The sequence below is a fragment of the Somniosus microcephalus genome, chromosome 2 (genome assembly GCF_052327205.1).
Source record: "Somniosus microcephalus isolate GS21.2 chromosome 2, FLI_Smic_1.0, whole genome shotgun sequence".
NCBI classification, from domain to species: Eukaryota; Metazoa; Chordata; class Chondrichthyes; order Squaliformes; family Somniosidae; genus Somniosus; species Somniosus microcephalus.
Genome location: NC_140988.1, coordinates 173,435,749 through 173,459,885, shown reverse-complemented (window position 1 = coordinate 173,459,885; position 24,137 = coordinate 173,435,749). Strand labels below are relative to the sequence as shown.

At 46.3% G+C, this 24,137-nt stretch overlaps 1 protein-coding gene across 1 annotated transcript in view; it reads right to left on the bottom strand.

Moving 5' to 3' along the window:
- The window catches only part of LOC147123128 (uncharacterized), a 170,362-nt gene that overhangs the window by 114,256 nt on the left and 31,969 nt on the right, over positions 1 to 24,137 (bottom strand). The window contains exons 5-7 of the mRNA XM_085966744.1: positions 4,490 to 4,599; positions 2,729 to 2,834; positions 2,514 to 2,636 (exon numbers count right to left, since the gene is read on the bottom strand). Of these exons, the coding sequence (XP_085822870.1) occupies positions 2,514 to 2,636; positions 2,729 to 2,834; positions 4,490 to 4,599 (339 nt within the window). The remainder of the gene's footprint in view (positions 1 to 2,513; positions 2,637 to 2,728; positions 2,835 to 4,489; positions 4,600 to 24,137) is intronic.

Here is a 24,137-nt window from a genome sequence, read left to right as displayed (position 1 = left end):
CCTGATAATCTACATCCTAGGGTACTTAAGGAAGTGGCCCTAGAAATAGTGGATGCATTGCTGGTCATCTTCCAAAATTCTATGGACTCTGGAATAGTTCCCATGGATTGGAGGGTAGCTAATGTAACCCCACTATTTAAAAAAGGTGGTAGAGAGAAAACGGGGAATTATAGACCGGTAAGCCTGACATCGGTAGTGGGGAAAATGCTAGAGCCCATAATATAGATGTAATAGCAGAGCACTTGGAAAACAGTGACAGGATCGGACAAAGTCAACATGGATTTACAAAAGATCAATCATGCTTGACTAATCTACTGGAATTTTTTGAGGATGTAACTGGTAGAATAGATAAGGGAGAACCAGTGGATGTGGTGAATTTGGACTTTCAGAAGGTTTTCGATAAGGTCCCACATAAGAGATTGGCGTGCAAAGTTAAAGCACATGGGATAGGGGGTAAGGTACTGGTTGGCAGACAGGAAGCAAAGAGTTGGAATAAACGGGTCTTTTTCCGAGTGGCAGGCAGCGACTAGTGGGGTACCGCAGGGATCGGTGCTAGGACCCCAGCCATTCACAATATATATGAATGATCTAGACGAGGGAACTAGATGTAATATCTCCAAGTTTGCAGACGACACAAAGCTGGGCGGGCGTGTGTGCTGTGAGGAGAATGTGAGAAACTCCAGTATGATTTGGACAGGTTGGGTGATTGGGCAGATGCATGGCAGATGCAGTATAATGTGGATAAATGCGAGGTTATCCACTTTGGTGGCAAAAACAGGAAGACAGATTATTATCTGAATGGCAATAGATTGGGAAAAGGGGAAGTGCAACGAGACTTGGGTGTCATTGTGCACCAATCGCTGAAGGTAAGCATGCAGGTGTAGCAGGCAGTTAAGGAGGCAAATGTTGGCCTTCATAGCGAGAGGATTCGAGTACAGGAGCAAGGATGTCTTGCTGCAGTTGTACAGGGCCTTGGTGAGACCACATCTTGAGTATTGTGTGCAGTTTTGGTCGCCTTATCTGAGGAAGGATGTTCTTGCCATGGAGGGAGTGCAGCGAAGATTCACCAGACTGATACCTGGGATGGCAGGAATGACATATGAAGAGAGATTGGGTCGATTAGGCTTATATTCGCTAGAGTTTAGAAGAATGAGAGGGGATCTAATTGAAACTTATAAAATTCTAAAAGGACTAGACAGATTAGATGCAGGAACAATGTTCCCGATGGCAGGGGAGTCCAGAACCAGGGGTCACAGTCTAAGGATAAGGGGTAAGCCATTTAGGACTGAGATGAGGAGGAATTTCTTCACCCAGAGAGTGGTGAACCTGTGAAATTCTCTACCACAGAAGGCAGTTGAGGCCAATTCATTAAATATATTCAAGAAGGAGTTAGATATATTTCTTAAGGCTAAAGGGATCAAGGGATATGGGGAGAAGGCAGGGACAGGGACAGGGTACTAAACTTGGATGATCAGCCATGATCTCATTAAATGCCATAACAGGCTTGAGGGGCCGAATGGCCTACTCCTGCTCCTATCTTCTATGTTTCTATGTAAACTCCCCTTTCCAGCCACTGTCTCAGGTTCAACCAGATTGTTCATAAACTCAGGGTCCTGTTTGACCCCGAGCTGAGCTTTGAACCTCATATCCTTTCCATCATCAAGACCATCTCAATAATATCGGCCACCTCTTCCCCAACCTCAGCCCATCTTCCATTGAAAGCCTCATACAAGCTTTCATCACTTCCAGACTTGAATACTCCAAAGCTTTCCTGGCTTACCTCCAATCTTCTACCCTCCATAAATCTCTGCTGCTCGTATCCTATCCCGCACCGAGTCCTGCTCACCTATCTCCCATATACTTATTGACCTGCACTGCCTGCCAGTCCCCCAACACCTTATATGTAAAATGACTGACATTAATCACTCCATGGCCTCGCACCTCCCTGAAACCTCCTCTAGCTACGCTACTTCCGCCAAACTCTTCATTCCTCTGACTTCAGCCTCTTGTGCAACCAACCCTTCCAGCCTTTGCCCTGCCATTTTAACTTCTGCTGTGTAGGTCAGACTGTCTGGAATTCTCCAACTCCTCTACCTCTCCACCTCCCTATTCCCTTTAAGGCCCTCGTAAAACTTTCGGATAGCGGGGGGGGGGGGGGGTCGGTTCCGATCACGCGGGGGTCGGTTCCGATCGCGTGGGGGTCGGTTCCGATCACCGGGGGGGGGGGGGGGGTGGGTCCAATCACGGGGGTGGGGGAGGGGGCGGTTTCCGATCGCAGGGGGGGGGGGTCGGTTCCGATCGCGGGGGGGTCGGTTCTGATCGCGCGGGGGTCGGTTCCGATCGCGCGGAGGTTGGTTCCGATCGCGGGGGGGGGTCGATTCCGATCGCGGGGGAGGGACTCTAAAGACACTTACCTCGTGGATAGTTTCAGATTTTTTGAATTTTAACCTCTGACCCGACCCTAATCCATCCATTTTGGGGAGTTGACATTCAGCTGATTGACTGTTACATACCTCGTAAGCAGGATGTCTGCCATTAAAATATGGGTTGAATATACCCATGCTGTTGATGAGCGATTTTTTGCTGTTCCATTGCTCCATGGCTTTTTCTGCTGCTTCTTCCAGTAACGGTTTAACCTACAACATTGATAGATTATCAGGCACATTGTTGAAGTAAATATTACTTCCTGCAAACCACATTTTTAACCTACATCTTCTTCCATACCTACCGTGTTTGAAATAAGCCCAACTCTTGCTTTCCTCAGTTTTTTATCCGTGTTCATCAAGACTTTTTCATGGGCTTCACTGGCAGAGGATAAAAGTAATCCCATTGACCTGAAGTACAATTAAAATGTTGATAAGATTTATACATATCGAGTTGGTCTTGAAATTGAGAATAAAGGACGTGTCTGCAGTGGACGGAGTGGCAGAGATTCCGGAGGGCACTTAGGTCAGGATCAAGGGACCTCCGATGTTCGGGGCTAAGCTGATGATACAAAGCTGGGTGGGAATGTAAGTTGTGAGGAGGATGCAAGGAGGCTTCAAGGGGATATAGACAGGCTAAGTGGGCAAGAACATGGCAAATGGAATAAATGTGGAGAAATGTGAAGTTATCCACTTTGGTAGGAAAAATAGAAAAGCAAAGTATTTTTTAAATGGTGCGAGATTGGGAAATGTTGGTGTTCAGAGGGACCTGGGTGTCCTTGTACACGAATTACTGAAAGTTAACATGCAGGTACAGCAAGCAATTAGGAAAGCAAATGGTACGTTGGCCTTTATTACAAGAGGATTTGCGTATAAGAGTAAAGATGTCTTACTGCAATTATATAGGGCCCTGGTGAGACGACACCTTGGGTTTTGTGTACAGTTTTCTGGTCTCCTTACCTAAGGAATGATATACTTGTCATAGAGGGAGTGCAACGAAGGTTCACCAGACTGATTCCTGGGATGGGGGATTGTCCTATGAGGAGAGATTGAGTAGACTAGGCCTATATTCTCTAGAGTTTAGAAGAATGAGAGGTGATCTCATTGAAACATACAAAATTCTTACAGGGTTTGACAGGGTAGATGCAGGGAGGATGTTTCCCCTGGTTGGGGAATCTAGAACCAGAGGTCACAGTCTCAGAATAAGAGGTCGGCCACTTAGGACTGAGTTGAGGAGAAATTTCTTCACTCAGAGGGTGGTGAATCTTTGGAATTCTCTGCCCCAGAGGGCTGTGGAGGCTCAGTCATTGAGTATATTCAAGACAGAGATCGACAGATTTTTGAATATTAAGGGTATGGGGATAGTGCAGGAAAGTGGAGATTTTTTTTAAATTTGTTCGTGGGATGTGGGTGCTGCTGGCAAGGCCAGCATTTAATGCCCATCCCTAATTGCCCTTGAGAAGGTGGGGTTGAGCCGCCTTCTTGAACCGCTGCAGTCCGTGTGGTGAAGTACTCCCACAGTGCTGTTGGGGAGAGAGGTCCAGGATTTTGACCCAGCGACGATGAAGGATCAGCGATACACTTCCAAGTCAGGATCGTGTGGTAGAAGATCAGCCATGATCTTATTGAATGGCGGAGCAGGCTCAAAGAGCAAATGGCCTACTCCTGTTCCTATTTCTTATTATAAGGTAGAAATAAAGAAGCGAAATTATTTCCTAAAGGTGGACCAAGTGGTAAGTTTCCACTTTTGCGCTCCTAGTGCAAAGCAGCACATACGGAGCGCGCACACTGGAACACTGGAGCAGATGATCATGTGCCCATTACACAGCAGGCCAGATTTTCAGTCCATGAATTTACATGGAAAATTTACCCTTAAAGGATGAATCAAGCCACATGGGCTGAAAGACACTTTTGCACCTACATTCCAATGTTCTTTGGCAGAAACCGAGAGAAAGAGAAACAAAAGGAAAAAAGAATTGGTTCTTTGTGCATTTACCTCAATTTGCCGATATTCCTCTAGCTGAATGAAAATTTAGAATATGGTATCTCTTTCAATGGGTACTTACTCTTTGTTACGCTGAAGTTTTTGCCATTTTTCTACAGCACTTGTTTCCTCGCCACAAAACTGCAAATAATGTTCCGCTCTCTCTTCCAGTTGGCAAAGCAGCTTTTTAACCTAGATGATATGAAATTCAAATTCCGCATTTAGTTGAATTTTATAAATTTCTTAATGCACACTGTATTTTTTTAACAGAGCTATAAGTAAACAAAGCTGCATTCATCCAGGGGGAAAATCTCTCAACAGTACAGATTGAGGCAGACTGATTTATGTTTTCAAGCAATGGTTAGCAACATCCCACAGGCAAGATTTGGAATCAGTTCCTTCAAAGTTCTTCAGACAGATGTAATCCTTAAGTAAGAGAAATTCTTGTAGCTGCAATTTAACGTCCACTATCTACTAATAATTCGATTTTTGTCTTTCTGATCAATATTATCACAGAATTTAATCAGCTATCACTGGATTTACAGCCTGCAGGACTGTCACCCTGTGGGTTGGCTATGAAACAATGGCCCTGATTTTACCTCCCCCCACCTACCAAAAAACAGACGGAGGGCTTGGGTGGGCGGGGGACGGGGGGTGGCAGTTAAAATAAAGGCAGCGATTTACACCTGTGATCCCGTGGCCTTCCCGCCTGGTCCTGATATTAACCTGCTCTTTTTAGCAGGTGAGCAGGACAGCCGGTGGAAGGCAGCAGGGTCCTGCTTTAAATATGCAGATCAGGTCCCAATGATGTCGAGGGAGCAGTGAAGCCTTCCCCACCAGACAAATTGTGCAGGCTGCTGAATTGTGGGTAGCAGCGTCCCCTAAACATACGTTATGTTTCCTTGTGGGTTCGTAGAAGCAGCAGTGCTCCTCTTGGCCCCACAAGGAAGCCTAGGATCTCCCTTGCCCGGGGCATCTTCCCATCCCCTGATTCGTGGCTCGTGCAGATCATTCCCGCCCTCCCATTTAAATCTGGGCCAATGAAGCAATTGGCTTCCATTACTGTGGTATTTCCTCTTTCGTAGTTGTTAACTGTGTCATCATGGTGATTCACTTTCCAACAAGAGGTTATGCTGACTTGGACCTAGCATTGGTGTCTAGCATGCAGCCTTTTACTTCATAGGAAACCTAGCACAATGAACCAGATTTTGCAGGGCCATCGAAAACCTGGAACTTGCGATCTGTCAAGGTTCCCCCTGACAGATCATTCGCAAGCGCCCCAAAAACACTTTCACTGCAGCAGAGTTGGACTATTTGCCCAAATACTGCCCAGCAAATGCCCACGAAACTCTTACACCTGATAAAAGAAGGTGTAAGGATTAAAATAAATGTTAAATTAAACATTTTAAAATGAATCAAACATGCAAAAACATTTAAAATTAGTTTATGTACATTTTGGTCCGGATAAAAATGTTAAAAATTATTCCTCAAAAAATTACATTTTTATTTTAAATGCTTAATTAAAGGATGTTTTAATTACTTTTAAACATGGGAACATTATTTTTATTTCAGTTGTGTTAATTATTTATTTATTTGGGGATTTTGCATAAGCTTCTGAGGAATTCTCTTTCTAATTGGTTGACCTGGCCCACATGATCCCACGAACACTTACAAACCGCCTGCGTCCCTGGGATCCATGGGCCTTTACGCAGGTGTACGCCTGCAGGCCCAGGACCCAAAGACTCTGAAGCCCCGGAGCCAGCAGGTAGGTTCATATTATTTTTCGGGTCGGAGGTGTACTCCGGAGGTATTAAGGGCATTAAGGGATATGGAACCAAGGCAGAGAGATAGAGTTAAGATACAGATCAGCCATGATCTAATTGAATGGTGGAACAGGCTTGAGGGGCTGCATGGTTGTTCTGGACTTGTTAGATGTAGGTAGCGCCCCTAGTGGTAGTTATTGTATATTTGTAGTTATTTGACCTTCTTCCTGTCTGCATAGGAAGTAGTATTCGAGGAAGTGTTTTCTCAGTTGCGAACAAGGTTCAAGTGTGGCAGCTTGTTTTCTATCCTCCTCCATCCTTCTTTATACACTAGGCAAGACGCAATGTCTGTGAGTATCCTTGTTTGGTAACATAATAACAACCTTGTCGGTATAGTATTTTGACAATACTTTGTCAATAAGAAGTTTATTAGCTGCTCGCTACTGAGGGTTAGCTTCACTGCTATTTACTTATACAGTTACCTACTTATAAGAACATAAGAACATAAGAAATAGGAGCAGGAGTAGGCCAATCGGCCCCTCGAGCCTGCTCCGCCATTCAATAAGATCATGGCTGATCTGATCCTAACTGCCAATCTGCTATCACAGAACCATCTCCTGAATCTAACAGAATTAGACACACGAAATAGCAGCAGGATCAGGCTACAAGGCCCCTGGGCCCGCTCCGCTACCCACAGGGCCATGTCCGATCCGAACCTGGACTCATGTCCAAATTCCTGCCCGCTCCCCGTAACCCTTAATTCCCTTTACTTCTAGGAAACTGTCTATTTCTGTTTTAAATTTATGTAATGATGTAGCTTCTACAGCTTTTTGGGGCAGCATATTCCATGGACCTACCACCCTCTGAGTGAAGTAGTTCCTCCTCATCTCAGTTTTGAAAGAGCAGCCCCTTATTCTAAGACTATGCCCCCTAGTTCTAGTTTCACCCATCATCGGGAACATCCTCCCCGCATCCACCCGATCCAACCCCTTCACAATCTTATATGTTTCAATAAGATCGCCTCTCATTCTTCTGAACTCCAATGAGTAGAGTCCCAATCTACTCAACCTCTCCTCATATGTCCATCCCTCATCCCTGGGATTAACCGAGTGAACCTTCTTTGTACTGACTCGAGAGCAAGTATGTCTTTTCTTAAGTATGGACACCAAAACTGTATGCAGTATTCCAGGTGCGGTCTCACCAATACCTTGTACAACTGAAGCAATACCTCCCTATTTTTATATTCTATCCCCCTAGCAATGAAAGCCAACATTCCATTGGCCTTCTTAATCACTTGCTGCACCTGCATACTAACCTTTTGAGTTTCGTGCACCAGGACCCCCAGATCCCTTTGTACTTCAGTACTTTCCAGTTTCTTGCCATTAAGATAATAACTTGCTCTACGATTTTTCCTGCCAAAGTGCATAACCTCACACTTTCCAGTATTGTATTCCATCTGCCAAAGCTCTGCCCACTTACTTAGCCTGTCTATGTCCCCTTGCAGGTTTTTTATGTTCTCCTCACTCATTACTTTCCCTCCCATCTTAGTATCATCTGCAAACTTTGATATGTTACACTCGGTCCCCTCCTCCAAATCGTTAATATAGATTGTAAAGAGTTGGGGACCCAGCACTGACCCCTGCGGAACACCACTAGTTACTGATTGCCAGTCTGAGAATGAACCATTTATCCCAACTCTCTGCCTTCTGTTAGATAGCCAATCCTCTATCCATGCCGGAATATTACCCCCAATCCCGTGATTTTTTATCTTAAGCAATAATCTTTTGTGTGGCACCTTGTCAAATGCCTTTTGGAAGTCTAAATACACTACGTCCACTGGTTCCCCTTTATCCACCCTATATGTTGCTTCCTCAAAGAACTCCAGCAATTTTGTCAAACATGACTTCCCCTTCATAAAACCATGCTGACTTTGTCCTATTAAATTATGATTATCCAAATGTCCTGTTACTGTCTCCTTAATAATGGACTCCAAAATTTTACCTACCACAGATGTTAGGCTAACCGGTCTATAGTTTCCAGCCTTCTGTTTACTGCCCTTTTTAAATAAGGGTGTTACATTAGCAGTTTTCCAGTCTGCCGGGACCTTTGCTGAGTCCAGGGAGTTTTGGAAAGTTATTACCAATGCATCCACAATCCCTACCGCCACTTCCCTCAAGACCCTAGGATGTAAGCCATCAGGTCCAGGTGATTTATCCACCTTGAGTCCCATTATTTTACCGAGTACCACTTCCTTAGTGATTTTGATCGTGTTTAGCTCCTCCCCCACTAAAGCCCCCTGTTTGTCCAGTGTTGGGATATTCTTAGTGTCCTCTACTGTAAAGACTGATACAAAATATTCATTCAGTGTTTTTGCCATCTCCATATTTCCCACCATTAATTTCCCGGTCTCATCCTCTAAGGGACCAACATTAACTTTAGCCACCCTTTTTCCTTTTATATAACTATAAAAACTCTTACTATCTGTTTTTATATTTTTTGCTAATTTACTTTCATAATCTATCTTCCCTTTCTTAATCAATCTTTTTGTTATTTTTTGCTGTCTTTTAAAGTTTTCCCAATCCTCTATCCTCCCACTAGATTTGGCTACCTTATATGCCCTTGTTTTTAGTCGAATACTATCCTTAATTTCTTTACTTAGCCACGCATGGCTGTCTTTTCTTTTACACCCTTTTCTTCTCAGTGGAATATTTTTTTTTTGCAAGTTCTAAAATAACTCCTTAAATGTACACCACTGATCATGTATCGTCTTACCCTTTAATCTATTTTCCCAATCCACTCTATTCAATTCCGCTCTCATACCTTCATAGTCTCCTTTATTCAAGCTTAGCACGCTTGTTTGAGATCCAACCTTCTCACCCTCTAATTGAATATGGAATTCAACCATGTTATGGTCACTCATTCCAAGGGGATCCTTTACTAGGACATTTTTAATTAATCCTGTCTCGTTACACAGGACGAGATCTAAGGTTGCTTGCCCCCTGGTCGGTTCAGTTACATACTGCTCAAGAAACCCATCCTTAATACACTCAATGAACTCATCCTCAAGGCAGCCCTGCCCAATTTGATTTGTCCAATTAATATGATAGTTAAAATCCCCCATAATTATAGATGTTCCCTTATTACAAGCTCAGACTCCAGCTCATCAACACGGAGCTGGAGTTCCTGTAGCAGCAGACACTTGTCACAGACGTAATCACCGTGAGCCTCAATGGGGTTCACCGGCTCCCACATCTCGCAACAGTAACACATCACCTGCTCCATTCTATGTAATTATTTAAATTTTTTATCGTTAGTTATGGACACCCTCTGCCCGATTTTAGATGCTAGTACCCCCTTTAATTAATTGGATTTAAATTAAATCAATCCCTCTAGTTACACCAGTTAAATGGTTTACCAACAGTCATTCTGCACCAGAAAGGCCTTATTAACTGCAACCCACAGAGTTAAAGTTTGAAAAGAGCACCTAACACCCCACTTACCCTAACTCACACTTCCCCAAACTCACAGCACTCTTTGATGACTCACACTCAGTGCTTGCTCGCACTAGGATCTGTGTTAAGCAGTCTATTCTGTTTACATAAACATGTTTTTGCATCTTATGTAACATCTAATGTATAGTACTTACCTCTGTGTTCAAAACATACTTTGTCTTTGTTTACAGTTTCACACTTTTATTCAAGTAAAGCTTCAAAACAGCATCCGGCTTCTCGAGGAGCTATTTGAATGAGTATTTAGCTGACTGGATAGCTGGATAGGAGTTACATCTAGTGAGACCAGTACAGTGAAAAGGCAGCAATACGGCTAGCTGTGAAGAGAGGAGACCCTCCACGTGGAGCAGCAAGGACTCAAGAGTTAAGTGGCAGTCATCTAGGCGCAGAGTAAGCCATCACGACATAGCCAGCTTAAGTCTTCACCTTGTACACCACACTTACCTCACATCATCATGGCAGAAGGTAATACCGAAAATGCTACTCAGCAAGTAGAAGACTTCAAACAGTTAGATGAAACTGGAGAATGTGACAATCTGTCTATAAGCTCTTGTTACTACAAATCATCAGCCGGTTCTAGGTCATCAGCCGGTTCACGGTCATCAGCTGGTTCTAGGGCTAGTATGGCCATCGCCAGAGCATGGGCCAAAGCAGAAGCAGCCCAAGCCAGAGCAGCTTATGCCAAGAAAGAAATGGAAATAAAAGTTGAACGGGCCCGTCTCCAAGCCACATTAGACGCCCTGCAGGAAGAAAAAGAGAAAGATGCTGCATTAGCTGAGGCACAAATATTGGAGGCGGTTTTAATGGAAGCTGATCCTGAGTCAGCAAACAAAGTTCCAATTCCCATTCCGCGTCAGAGTCAACTACAGCGCACCACAGACTATGTGAGCGACCAAGCTGACACACAGTTTATGAGAGAGAGAGATGAAGACCCACACATCTCTACAGACTCAACCACACCATATAACATGCCCCATGTCACCAACCAAGTTCAAATTGGACTGCGTGCCCCAAGTCACAGGATCCTCCCCCATGAAACAGAGGACAATGAGCAGAGGAATGGAGCGCTGAAGAGAGAAACTCAGCAGCAGACCCCCTCTCATTTCCTCAAGACCCCCATCAGAGCCCCTACTCAAGGCGACCACGGTATAGGCCCCACAACCTACGACCTTGTCAAATATCTTGCACGCAGCCAGCTGGTGACGACAGGGTTAACCACGTTTGATGATAAACCAGAGAATTATTGGGCCTGGAAGTCCTCCTTCCACGGCACCATATCGGGCCTAGACCTGTCGGCAGGAGAAGAGCTCGAACTCCTTACCAAATGGCTCGGCCCGGAGTCCGCCGAACAGGCGCGCAGGATAATGGCAGTCAATGTGAGGCATCCGCCAGCTGGGTTGATGATGGCTTGGGTGAGGCTGGAAGAAAGCTACGGCTTGCCTGAAGCCATTGAAAGGGCTCTCTTTGCCAGGTTGGAGAACTTTCCGAAGTTGACAAATAAGGAACCCCAGAAACTTCCAGACCTTGGAGATCTGCTGTTGTAACTCGAAGCTGCAAAGCAGGATGGCTACCTACCTGGCCTATCATAATTAGACACTTTCAGAGGGGTAAGCCCCATCATTGAGAAGCTTCCATTCAATCTGCAGGAGAAGTGGACTTCATTCGGGTCAAGGTTCAAGCTAGAGCACAACGTTACCTTCCCTCCATTCTCTGTGTTTGCCAACTTCATCCGTAGAGATGCCAAAACCAGGACAGACCCCAGCTTCAACTTCTTCTCCTCCCACACAGCACTTGCCAGAAGAGGCAAGTTCGACAGACATGGAAAGACACCAATATCTGTCCACAAAACGCAAGTGTCTTCAACCGAGAACACAGGGGATCAGAAGAAATCCAAGGATATGAGCAAACAATGCCCCGTCCACAACAAGCCCCATCCATTAAATAAATGTAGAGGCTTCAGAGAGAAGTCCCTGGAAGACCGCAAACAGTACCTCAAAGAGAACTCCATATGTTTCAAGTGCTGCTCCTCCACGAACCATCTCGCTAAGAACTGCAAGGTAGATGCAAAATGCACAGAATGTGAAAGTGATCGGCACATTTCAGCACTCCACCCAGGCCCAGCTCCTTGGAAGTCAGAGTCGTCTCCTCCTGCCTCAGAGCACAGTGGGGAGGGAGAGGGAGCCGCCTATCCGGAGATTACATCCAAGCGCACCGAGGTGTGTGGAGAAGGAGTGAGCGCAAGAGCATGCTCCAAGATATGCCTCGTTAATGTGTACCCTGTAGGACGTCGCCAGGAATCTGAAAAGATGTATGCCATACTAGATGAACAAAGTAACTGTTCTCTAGCAAGATCCGAGTTCTTCGACATCTTCAAGGTCAAAGGAAGTCCGTCGCCTTACACGCTGAAGACGTGTGCTGGACTTTCAGAGACAGCCGGCAGGAGTGCCTGTGGTTATGTTGTTGAGTCAGCTGATGGGAAGATTAGTCTCCCCCCTTCCTACACTCATCGAATGTAATCAAGTCCCCGACAACCGTTCTGAGATTCCCACTCCGAATGCAGCTCATCACCACAATCATCTGAGACGCATTGCAGACGAGATCCCACCTCTTGATCCAGACGCAGACATACTGCTGTTATTGGGCAGGGACATCCTGAGGGTACATAAGGTAAGGAAACAGATCAACGGTCCACATGATGCCCCTTTTGCTCAAAGGCTAGACCTCGGCTGGGTCGTTGTTGGAGACATGTGCCTCAGGGGTGCTCACAAGCCATCTCAGGTGAGCACACTCAAGACTTCCATCTTGGAGAATGGTCGTCCAAGCTACCTTACCCCATACAGTAGTCAGATCTGAGTGAGAGAAGTTCAGTCATATGGCCCAGCCTCAGAACCCCCCAGCACTGATCTCCACAGACAGCACACAGATGATGCTCACTGGAGAGAACCTGGGTCAGTCAGTCTTCTATCGCACCGCCAGTGACCACAAACTTGCTCCATCGATCGACGACATGAGATTCCTCCAGATTATGGACGATGAGGTCTCTCGTGACAGCTCTAACAGCTGGGTTGAACCCTTACCCTGCCAGAACCCCAGGCGATGGCTGCCGAACAACAGGGAGTATGCCTATAATCGTCTTAACTCACTCCGTCGCACACTAGAGAAGAAGCCAAAGATGAAAGCACACTTCCTAGAGCTTGTCGAGAAAATGCTTGTCAACGATCATGCAGAGCTAGCTCCTCCACTCCAGGAAGGCCAAGAGTGTTGGTACCTCCCCTCCTTCGGAGTCTATCACCCCAAAAAGCCAGAACAGATCCGCGTGGTGTTTGATTCCAGTGCACCATATCAGGGAGTCTCTCTCAACGACGTACTCCTCACAGGGCCCGATCTCAACAACAGCCTCTTGGGGGTACTCATGAGATTCAGGAAAGAGCCCATCGCCATCACTGCCGATATCCAGCACATGTTTCACTGCTTTGTGGTGAGAGAAGACCACAGAGACTTCCTCTGCTTCCTGTGGTATCGCAACAACGACCCCAGCAGTGACATTGTGGACTACAGAATGCGTGTCCATGTCTTCGGCAATAGCCCGTCCCCTGCTGTCGCCATATACGGACTAAGGAGGGCTGCCAAGGAAGAAGAAGATAACTTTGGCAGTGATGTGAGAGGGTACATCGAATGAGAGTTCTACGTTGACGATGCACTGAAGTCATTCCCTGCCGAAGCAGAGGTCATCAGTGCCCTTGGGCGAGCTCAGGAACTACTTGCACTATCCAAACTCAGGCTACACAAAATAGCCTCTAACAGACCAGCAGTGATGGAGGCATTCCCCCTGAAGATTGTGCTAAGGATGTCAAGGATCTAGACATCTTCACTGATGACCTCCCCCTACAGCGTAGCCTAGGAGTGTCTTGGAACATAGCAAAAGACACGTTCACGTTCCAAGCCTTAGATGACAAGAAACCCTTCACACGTAGAGGAGTGCTCTCTGCAGTCAACAGCCTATACAACCCTCTCGGCTTCTTAGCCCCTGTCACCATACAAGGCAGGCTGCTCCTCAGGGAACTCTCCACACGTGCTGAAGAGTGGGATTCACCCCTCCCTGAAGAGATGGAAGCAGAGTGGAATAGATGGAGAGGCTCACTTCAAGACTTACAGGAGATCCAAATACCTCGCTCCTATACATCCTTCTCTCCCTCAAATGTCCAATTCAAGGAGCTTTGTGTCTTTGTAGACGCATCCGCTAAGGCCATCGCAGGTGTGGCTTATCTGAAGGTCACCACTCAAGATGGACAAAGCAAAGTCGGCTTCATCTTTGGAAAGGCCATGTTGGCACCCCAGCCAGACCTCACCATACCCAGATTGGAACTGTGCACAGCAGTATTAGCAGTTGAGATTGCAGAGTTCATAGTGGAGGAGATGGATCTGAAGTTCGACAGCATCAAGTATTATACAGACAGCAAAGTGGTGCTAGGTTACATCCATAACCAAACTAGGTGGTTCTACGTCTGCGTGAACAACAGGGTCCAACGTATCTTCAGACCCGGAATCGCCCCTCATCCTCACTCCGGCTATGCTTTTGACCCAGAAGACAGGTGTTACCCCTTATCCTCCAGGGGAGTTTGGGAAAAGAGAACTCTTCAAGCAAGAATGGAAACAGGTTCAGAGTCTTGCAGACACATTTTAGGGCAGGTGGCGTTGTATCTCAACACACTGCAGAGCTGACACAAGTGGCAGGACAAGAGGCCAGATCTCAAAGAAGGAGATGTTGTCTTGATGAAGGACAGTCAGGCAAAAAGGAATGACTGGCCTATGGCTATCATCATGAAGTCCCTTCCCAGCCAGGACGGGAGAGTGAGAAAGGTGGACTTGAAAGTCGTCAAAGAAGGAACAGCAAAGGTCTTCTCTTCGCCTGTCTCTGAGGTGGTCCTTCTTTTGTCGCCAGAGGACTCCAGTGACAAGTAGTTAGGCTTATGTGGGGTCATTAACGACCTCAGACGGGGAGTGTTCTGGACTTGTTAGATGTAGGTAGCGCCCCTAGTGGTAGTTATTGTATAGCAGCGTGTTATTTGACCTTCTTCCTGTCTGCATAGGAAGTAGTATTCGAGGAAGTGTTTTCTCAGTTGCGAACAAGGTCCAAGTGTGGCAGCTTGTTTTCTATCCTCCTCCATCCTTCCTTATACGCTAGGCAAGACGCAATGTCTGTGAGTATCCTTGTTTGGTAACATAATAACAACCTTGTCGGTATAGTATTTTGACAATACTTTGTCAATAAGAAGTTTATTAGCTGCTAGCTACTGAGGGTTAACTTCAGTGCTATTTACTTATAGTTACCTACTTATCTGTGTTAAGCAGTCTATTCTGTTTTCATAAACATGTTTTTGCATCTTATGTAACATCTAATGTATAGTACTTACCTCTGTGTTCAAAACATACTTTGTCTTTGTTTACAGTTTCACACTTTTATTCAAGTAAAGCTTCAAAACAGCATCAGGCTTCTCGAGGAGTTATTTGAATGAGTGTTTAGCTGACTGGATAGCTGGATAGGAGTTACATCTAGTGAGACCAGTAGAATGGTCTACTCCTGTTCTTATGTACACTGAGCATGTGATGTGTCTTTGGATCTGCTGATGATATCCCATCAAAAGCAGTCCTCCTCATGCAGATCATGTAACAGTAAGAGAGTTGACATAGTTAGGTCCATCCTTCCTGGGTGCAAACTGGATTGCTGCAACTATTTGGTACTTGAAATATAACAAAAGTTAGAATTGTGCTAAAAGGCAGGACCAAGGACCCCAAAAGATAAATGCAAAATGATGAGTGCATGATCTTCTAAATGTTACCAGCAAAAATACAATTTTAGAAAGGTATCAAAAAAACTAACGAGCTTTGAAAGGTCTCACTGAGCAGGACTTGCCTGCTTCAAAGCAGATGCACAAATTCAGGAAATTTGAAGTAGGACCGATTTTACTCATTTCAGTATTATGGGACCTGCACAGCAGGCCTGCTGGAACTGCCACAAAGCCTGACATAGTCACACTCACAGAATCATACCTTTCAGCCAGCGTCCCAGACTCCTCCATCACTATCCCTGGGTATGTCCTGTCCCACCGGCAGGACAGACCCACCAGGGGTGGCAGCACAGTGGTATACAGTCGGGTGGGAGTGGCCCAGGGAGTCCTCGACATTGACTCCGGACCCCATGAAATCTCATGGCATCAAGTTAAACATGGGCAAGAAAAACTCCTGCTGATTACCACCTACTGTCCTCCCTCAGCTGATGAATCAGTAATACTCCATGTTGAACATCACTTCGAGAAGCACTGAGAGTAGCAAGGGCACAGAATGTGCTCTGGGTGGGAGACTTCAATGTCCATTAGCAAGAGTGGTTCGCTAGCACCACTACTGACCGAGCTGGCCGAAGGACATAGCTGCCAGTCTGGGCCTGCGACAGGTGGTGAGAGAACCAACATGAGGGAAAAACCTACTTTACCTCGTCCTCACCAATCTACCTGTCACAGATGCATCTGTCCATGACAGTATTGGTAACAGTGACCACCACACAGTCATTGTGGAGACGAAGTCTCATCTTCACACTGAGGACACTCTCCATCGTGATATGTGGCACTACCACTGTGCTAAATGGGATAGATTCAGAACAGATCTAGCAGCTCAAAACTGGGCATCCATGAGGTGCTGCGAGCCATCAGCAGCAGGAGAATTGTATACCACCACAATCTGTAATCTCATGGCCCGGCATATCCCTCACTCAACCATTACCATCAAGCTAGGGGACCAACCCTGGTTCAATGAGGAGTGCAGAAGAGCATGCCAGGAGCAGCACCAGACATAACTAAAAATGAAGTGCCAACCTGGTGAAGCTACAACACAGGACTACATACATGCTAAACAGCAGAAACAGCATGCTGAAGACAGAGCTAAGCGATCAGATCAATGCTCTGCAGTCCTGCCACATCCAGTCATGAATGGTGGTGGACCATTAAACAATTAACGGGAGGAGTAGGCTCCATGAACATCCCCATCCTCAATGATGGCAGAGCCCAGCACGTGAGTGCAAAAGACAAGCCGGAAGCATTCGCAACCATCTTAAGCCAGAAGTGCCGAGTAGATGATTCATCTCAGTTTCCTCCTGAGGTCCCCACCATCATAGAAGCCAGTCTTCAGCCAATTCAATTCACTCCACGTAATATCAAGAAAGGGCTGAGCACTCTGAATACAGCCCCGACAACATCCGACTGTCGTGCTGAAGACTTGTGCTCCAGAACTAGCCGTGCCACTAGCCAAGCTGTTCCAGTACAGCTACAACACTGGCATCTACCCAACAAAATGGAAAACTGCCCAGGTATGTCCTGTCCACAAAAAGCAGGACAAATCTAACCCGGCAAATTACCGCCCCATCAGTCTACTCTCAATCATCAGCAAAGTGATAGAAGGTGTTGTCAACAATGCTATCAAGCAGCACTTACTCACCAAAAACATGCTCATCATCTTCTTCTTTTGTATCGTAGTAGCAAAGCAAATCAAATGTCAATATCTAAGTTGGATATTAAGGCCAAAGCTTCCAGTTTAACAATGTGGATACCTTGTAGGCTGCCTGCAAATTTCCTCTGAGGGCAGTGCTCAATGATGTGCTCCAGGGTCTGATTAGGAGCTCCACAGTCACATGGTGGGGATGCTTTAATCTTCCATCTATGGAGAAGGTGCTCACCGATGCTCAATTTCGGTTCTGCCAGGACCACTCAGCTCCAGACCTCATTACAGACTTGGTCCAAACATGGACAAAAGAGCTGAATTCCAGAGGTGAGGAGAGAGTACCTGCCCTTGACATCAAGGCAGCATTTGACCAAGTGTGGCATCAAGAAGCCCTAGTAAAATTGAAGTCAATGGGAATCAGGGGAAAATTCTCCACTGGCTGGAGTCATAACTAGCACAAAGGAAGATGGCTGTGGTTGTTGGAGGTCAATCATCTCAGCCCCAGGATATCGCTGCAGGAGTTCCTCAGGGCAGTGTCCTAGGCCCAATCATCTTCAACTGCTTCATCAATAACCTTCCCTCCAGCATAAGGTCAGAACTGGGGATGTTTGCTGATGACTGCACAGCGATCAGTTCCATTTGTAATTCCTCAGATAATGAAGCAGTCCATGCCTGTATGTAGCAAGGCCTGGACGACATTCAGGCTTGGGCTGATAAGTGGCGAGTAACATTCGCGCCACACAAGTGCCAGGCAATGACCATCTCCAACAAGCGAGGATTTAACCACCTCCCCTTGATATTCAACGGCATTACCATCTCCGAATCCCACACCATTAACATCCTGGGAGGATCACCATTGACCAGAAACTTAACTGGACCAGCCACATAAATAGTGTTGCAACAAGAGCGGGTCAGAGGCTGGGTATCCTGCAGCGAGTGTCTCGCCTCCTGACTCCCCAAAGCCTTTCCACCATCTACAAGGCACAAGTCAGGAGTGCGATGGAATACTCTCCACTTGCCTGGATGAGTGCAGCTCCAACAACACTCAAGAAGCTCAACACCATCTAGGACAAAGGAGCCCGCTTGATTGGCACACCATCCACCACCTTAAACATTCACTCCCTACACCAGCGGCATACCATGGCTGCAGTGTGTACCATCTATAAGATGCACTGCAGCAACTTGCCACGGCTTCTTCGGCAGCACCTCCCAAACCCGCGACTTCTACCACCTACATGGACAAGAGCAGCAGGCGCATGGGAACACCTTCACCTGCAAGTTCCCCTCCAAGTTACACACCATCCTGACTTGGAAATATATCGCCGATCCTTCATCGTTGCTGGGTCAAGTTCCTGGAACTCCCTCTCTAACAGCACTGTGGGAGTACTTTCGCCACACGGACTACAGCGGTTCAAGAAGGTGGCTCACGACCACCTTCTCGAGGGATATTGGGGATGGGCAATAAATGCCGGCCTTGTCAGCGACGCCCACATTCTGGAACGAATTTTTTTTTACCACCTACAGGTCTTTCCACAGAAAGCTGTTGCTGGTGCTGATGGTTATCTTGCTCCTCGTCCGAGGTCCAATCTAAGGCAGCCATCCTGATCTTGTGTCTCTACACCACCAAAGTGGTCAAATTAGCCTCTCACCACAAGTACTCTGAACAAACACTTTCCCAGTGGGAGGTAAGAAAGCAGCTGTGAACACTGAGTATAATATTGCTGTATTTGCCTGACTATTAATGAGCCCCATGAATTGCTGCTCTCTTCTCGCCTTGGTTTCAATGGCGACTTTCAGAAACCCATGAAAACCGTGCATGCTCTGTTAAATTTAAATGCTGGTTGAAATATCATTGCAATCCACTGATTTAAATATTCAAATCGTTAACCCGCCTCTCCGGAGGGAATTACACACATGCAGCTGAACGTGCCTGAGTTAACCCGGAAGTTGGCACGTTGGAGCCGTTTTCCGGATGCCCTGACATTTTCGCTGAATTTAACCCCCCACCCCACCACCCCCCAACCCGCACCTAAACACCCCCCCCAACCTGCACCTAACACGTTCTTCAATGTTAAAATTCCCTGCAGAGTGACTGAGCACTTGGACAAGTATGAGCTGATCAAAGAGAATCAGTATGGATTTGTGAAGGGTACATCTGTTTAATCTAATGAATTTTTTTTGAGGAGGTCACAAGCATGGTGGATAGGGGAGTGTCTATGTTGTCTATATGGACTTCCAGCAGCATTTAACAAGGTTCTGCATCAAAGATTATTACCATAATAAATTAATGCGCATAGAATATGAGATAACCTTGTGACATGGGTTGGTAATTGATTGGGAGGTAGGAGGCAGAGATAAAGGGAATGTTCTCTGTTTGGTGAGATGTGACAAGTGATGTCCCCAGGGATCTGTACTGGGATTTATATGTAATATATATATGTAATAGAAAGTTGCATATCATAGTTTGCAGATGACACTAAGTTGGGAGGGACATTATGTTGTGTAGATGGGATCAGGAAGTTTCAAAGGGAAAGTGACAAATTAAGTGAGTGGGCAAAACTATGGCAAATGCATTTCAATGTGAGGAAGTGTGAGATCCACTTTGAATCTAAGAAAGACAAATCAGCATATTTTCTTAATTGTGAGAGATGGAAGGCAAAAGGATTTGGGTGTCCATGTGCACAGATCACTAAAAGTTCGTGCACAGGTACAAAAAGTAATCAAAAAGGCTAATGGAATGTTGGCCCTTATCTCAAGGGGGTCGAATATAAAGGGGAGAAAGTGATGCTTCAGTTGTACAGAGTCTTGGTAAGACCCCAACTGGAGTGCTGTGTTCCGTTTTGGGTACCGAACCTCAGGAAAGATATATTGGCCTTGGAGGGGGTACAGCGCAGATTCAATAGGATACCAGGGCTTGAAGGATTACATTATAAGGACAGGTTGCATAAACTTGGTTTTTATTCCCTTGAGTTCAGAAGGTTGAAGGGTGATCTAATCGAGGTGTTTAAAACAATGGCCCTGAAATTAGGATCGGGGGCTTGCCGCGCGTGCAAGCCCCCGATGTGCACTCACCCTGCGCGCCGACATCTGAAGCCCGGGCCTGCTTGCATTTCCTGTCACAAGCCCGGTTCAGATGTCGGCGCGATGTGCTTACCTGATCCAGCGGCGTAGTTAGTGCGATGTGCCGGCTGGGATCAGGTGAGCACTGTGCAGCCAATCAGGGGAGGGGAAACTCATTCATGAGTTTGACAGTAAGAGCTGTCAAACTCATGAAAAGTATGGGCTGCCAAAACACTATGGCCTAGAAATTCAGTGGGCCTTGCGCCCACTTAGCGCCTAAAGAGGTCTTTTGCGCCGGCGGGGTGGTAGCGCGGAAATTGAGTGCAGCGGTATTGGCGGCGGTAGCCGTTAGTGCTGCGCCGGGACCGATGACGTCATCGGTGTGCGCGGTGGCCCGTAACGCCCCGAAACCGCGCCGATCCCCATGTTTATTTGCGGCCGCCTCCTCCGAAGCAGGCGCAAACAGCGACCAGAAAACAGGGCCGTCCTGCTGCCATAGTGGGGCGCTTTAAAGTGGAAGGTGCGGCCGGCCGCTTTTTCGGCAGCCGCCTGCCCGCACCTCCTTCCCCGGCCTCCTCCACCCCCCCCACGGCATTGCCGGCTGGTTTCCGTGGAGCCCGGCACTTCTCCATTGTGCCGGGCTCTTTTGCCGGCACTCGCGATCGGGGCTCCGGCCGTTGCAGGCACCTCCCCCTTAAGAGAAGGAGGAGGCCTGCAGTACCGCAGCCTGCCGCACCGCATCGGGTGGCGCTGCGGCAACTAGCGCGCCGATATTCAGTTGCAGCGCCCCAAACGGAGGTGGGCACACCCTGGTATAGCGCCCGCTTCCGAATTGGGGCGCAGAAGACGAATATACGGCGTGCGCTAATGCCTCCCCGCCCAGCGCTAACTTTTGGGCGCGAGCGAGCTGCCCGCGCCCAAGTGAATTTCTAGGCCTATAACTTTAAATAAAATTTTAAAAAACAACCCACTGATTATATTAACTATAAATAAGTGTAAAAAAATGTTTTAAACAATTAATCAATTTTTTGAAAAAAATAATTTTTTTTAAAATAGGGTCTAAAACTAAACTTACCATCCTGTAAATTCTTTAAAAATAACAAACCTGTGGAAAAAAAATTTCTACATTGTACTAAAAGCCCACTTACCTGAAAAACTAAATACTTACGTCTTGTTTTTCCACGCGTAAAGACCGGAGGCCTTTACATGCGCGCAACTCTGAAAAAAAAAGGAATTTTACTGCGCACGCGCTGCCTGTGCAGTCGCTCACGTTCTGCCTCTTAACCCTTTGGATCAGAGGACAGGAAATGCCGGTTTTCAGCACATGCGCTGTGCATGCTGAAAACCGGCAATTCCTCCGGGCACACGCGTGAGTACCCCGTCCTTACTCACGCGTTGTGCCCGGAATTACTGGGCCAACAAAGGGATTCAATAGAGTAGATACAGAGAAGCTATTTCCTCTGGTAGGGGAATCCAGAACAAGGAGGCACAATCTTAAAATTAGAACTAGACCATTTATGAGTGAATTCAGGAAACACTTTCTCAAAAAAGGGCAGTGGAATTCTGTTACTCTCTCTCCCTAAAGGCTGTAGATGCTGGGTCAAGTGACATTTTTAAGCATGTGATCATTAGTTTTTTGTTCGGTAATATTCAAAAGTCGCTGCAAGATGACTTCATTGGCGCTCCGACATAATATTAACCTGTAGTCAGGGAAAGTCATGCACTGTCTGCAGCCCAGCAGCAGAACCACGACAGGAGCCGACTGGCCAGAAGAGGCCAGGGTAAAAATTACCTGTTAGAACTTCTTGTGGACCAAGAGGAGCAGGAGTTTTCCCCCCAGACACCGAAAGAGTCCCTGGGCCTCGTCATGACCTTCGGTCGCCCTCAATGCCCCAGCCCTGGCCTCCCCCGATCTCTGACAGCCCTCAAGACCCCTCCTCCCACTGACTGAGTCCTCAGGTGCGGCCTCCTGCCACCAAATTACCGTTTCCCGTCTACTGGCCAGGTCGTGAATTTGGCCAGGTGACGGGTGGGATTCTGGGAACTTTTATTTCAATAAGGCCCTGCCATTAAGATTAGCAGGGCCTCCACATACCCGAACTCCCTGAGTGAGCCGCCAGGCACCAGGCTCACGCACATCGTTCCCGCCCGCCATAAAAACTGAGGCCATTGTGTCTATAAAGACAACTGGTGATGATGGGGGAAAAAGAGCAAGTATGTGTTTGAGAATGAGCTCTTATATAAAGCAGGCTTAGTACCGAGGTCTTAGAGGCTGTATCCTAGGTGGGCTTCTTTATTTGATGACAGAGTATTACTTTATATCTAAAGTTTGAACAAATAGGAAAGAATGTTATTGGCCCAGAAATTCGGGTCGGGGGCTTCCCGCGGGTGTAAGCCCCCGATCTGCACTTACCTTGCGCGCCAGCCGTTGAGCTGTAGGGCCCCGTGAAATTCCAATCCGGGGCCTGGTCCAGCTGCTGGCGCGCACTGCTTGCGTATCCCAGGGGCGCAGTTAGTTCGATGCGACCCCTGGGATCACATGGGCTATGGGCAGCCAATCGGAGCAGGGAATGCTCCATTCATAAGTCTGACAAGAAGAGCTGTCAAGACTTATAAATACTACGGTCCCAAAATAGCACTAAACCTTCAAATACATTTTTTAAAAACATCACATTTTTTAAATAAACTATAAATTACATTAAATAACTATTTTAAACAATAATTTAAATTTTTGAAACAAATAATTTTATATTCTAACGGGGTTCAAATAAACTTACCTTGCTTTAAAGTATTTAAAAATAATAAACCTGTGGAAAAAATGTTTTAATTTTAATTAATTCACCACTTACCTTGTAAAAAGCAGGCCTTACGCCTGCTTTTTATATTTCTAAATTCTGCAGGCTTACGAATCCGGAGAAACCTGTAAAAAAACATTAAGTTTGTTGCGCACGCGCTGCCTCCCCCGCGCACGCGTTCGACCTCTGAACCTCTTCATTCAGGGGAACGGAAGTGCCGGTTTCCCGCGCATGCGCAGTGCATGCAGGAAACCGGCACTTCCATCGGACCCACAGGTGAGTACCCCGTGTGTACTCACCCGTGGAGACCCGAATTTCTGGGCCAATATTAACTCCTCCCGCAATGCAGGGATTAGGCCGCACTAAGGGAATCAATTAAATCACACCAATCATAACAAATTATTATTTTTCCCTGGGTGCAAAGCAGAGGAAAATTGGCCTCGTGATTTGATAAAGCATCACTGACTTAATCTGATAACCCAAGGTGACAAGCACTTTGGCTTGAAGCTGGCCTCTACAATAATCCACATACAGCCCCACCTCCTTTTAATGTATTACTTTAATTTAATTCTGCTATATGTGAAGTTTGAATAAATGAGGATATGAGATTAGCAGATGCAGATGTGGTCGTCATCATTCTTTAAATGTGGTTCAGCTTTCACATCCAAAAGTTACTCCCTGACTGTTCATAGTCAGTTTCCATTCCAGCCCTCTAGATATATTTTACAGAAAAACATGAGCCTGTGACCAATACAAATCACTATTGGTACCACTAGCATTTTTGACATTAGTTAAGGCACATGGAAGTTAAGCTACATTTTCTGATTTCAAATACCTTCAATGTTTTGTCCAACTGCTATTGAGAAGGTTTAATTTCACACCTAGTGTAGGGATTTCGCAATAATTTTGAAATTTCCTACTGTTCCGAAGATTGATTTTTTTGATTAAAGAATACCTGGGTAATATAGCTTTAAAAATCCAGGGATCAAAATGGCCACCAGACCATTGGCAGAAGACAAGGACTTGAAAAGGCAGCCTGCTGTGTCTGTGAAAAAGGTTCAATGGAGCAGTCAAACTGCCAATCAAGGCAGTTCAGGGAGTTCCCCTCCCTG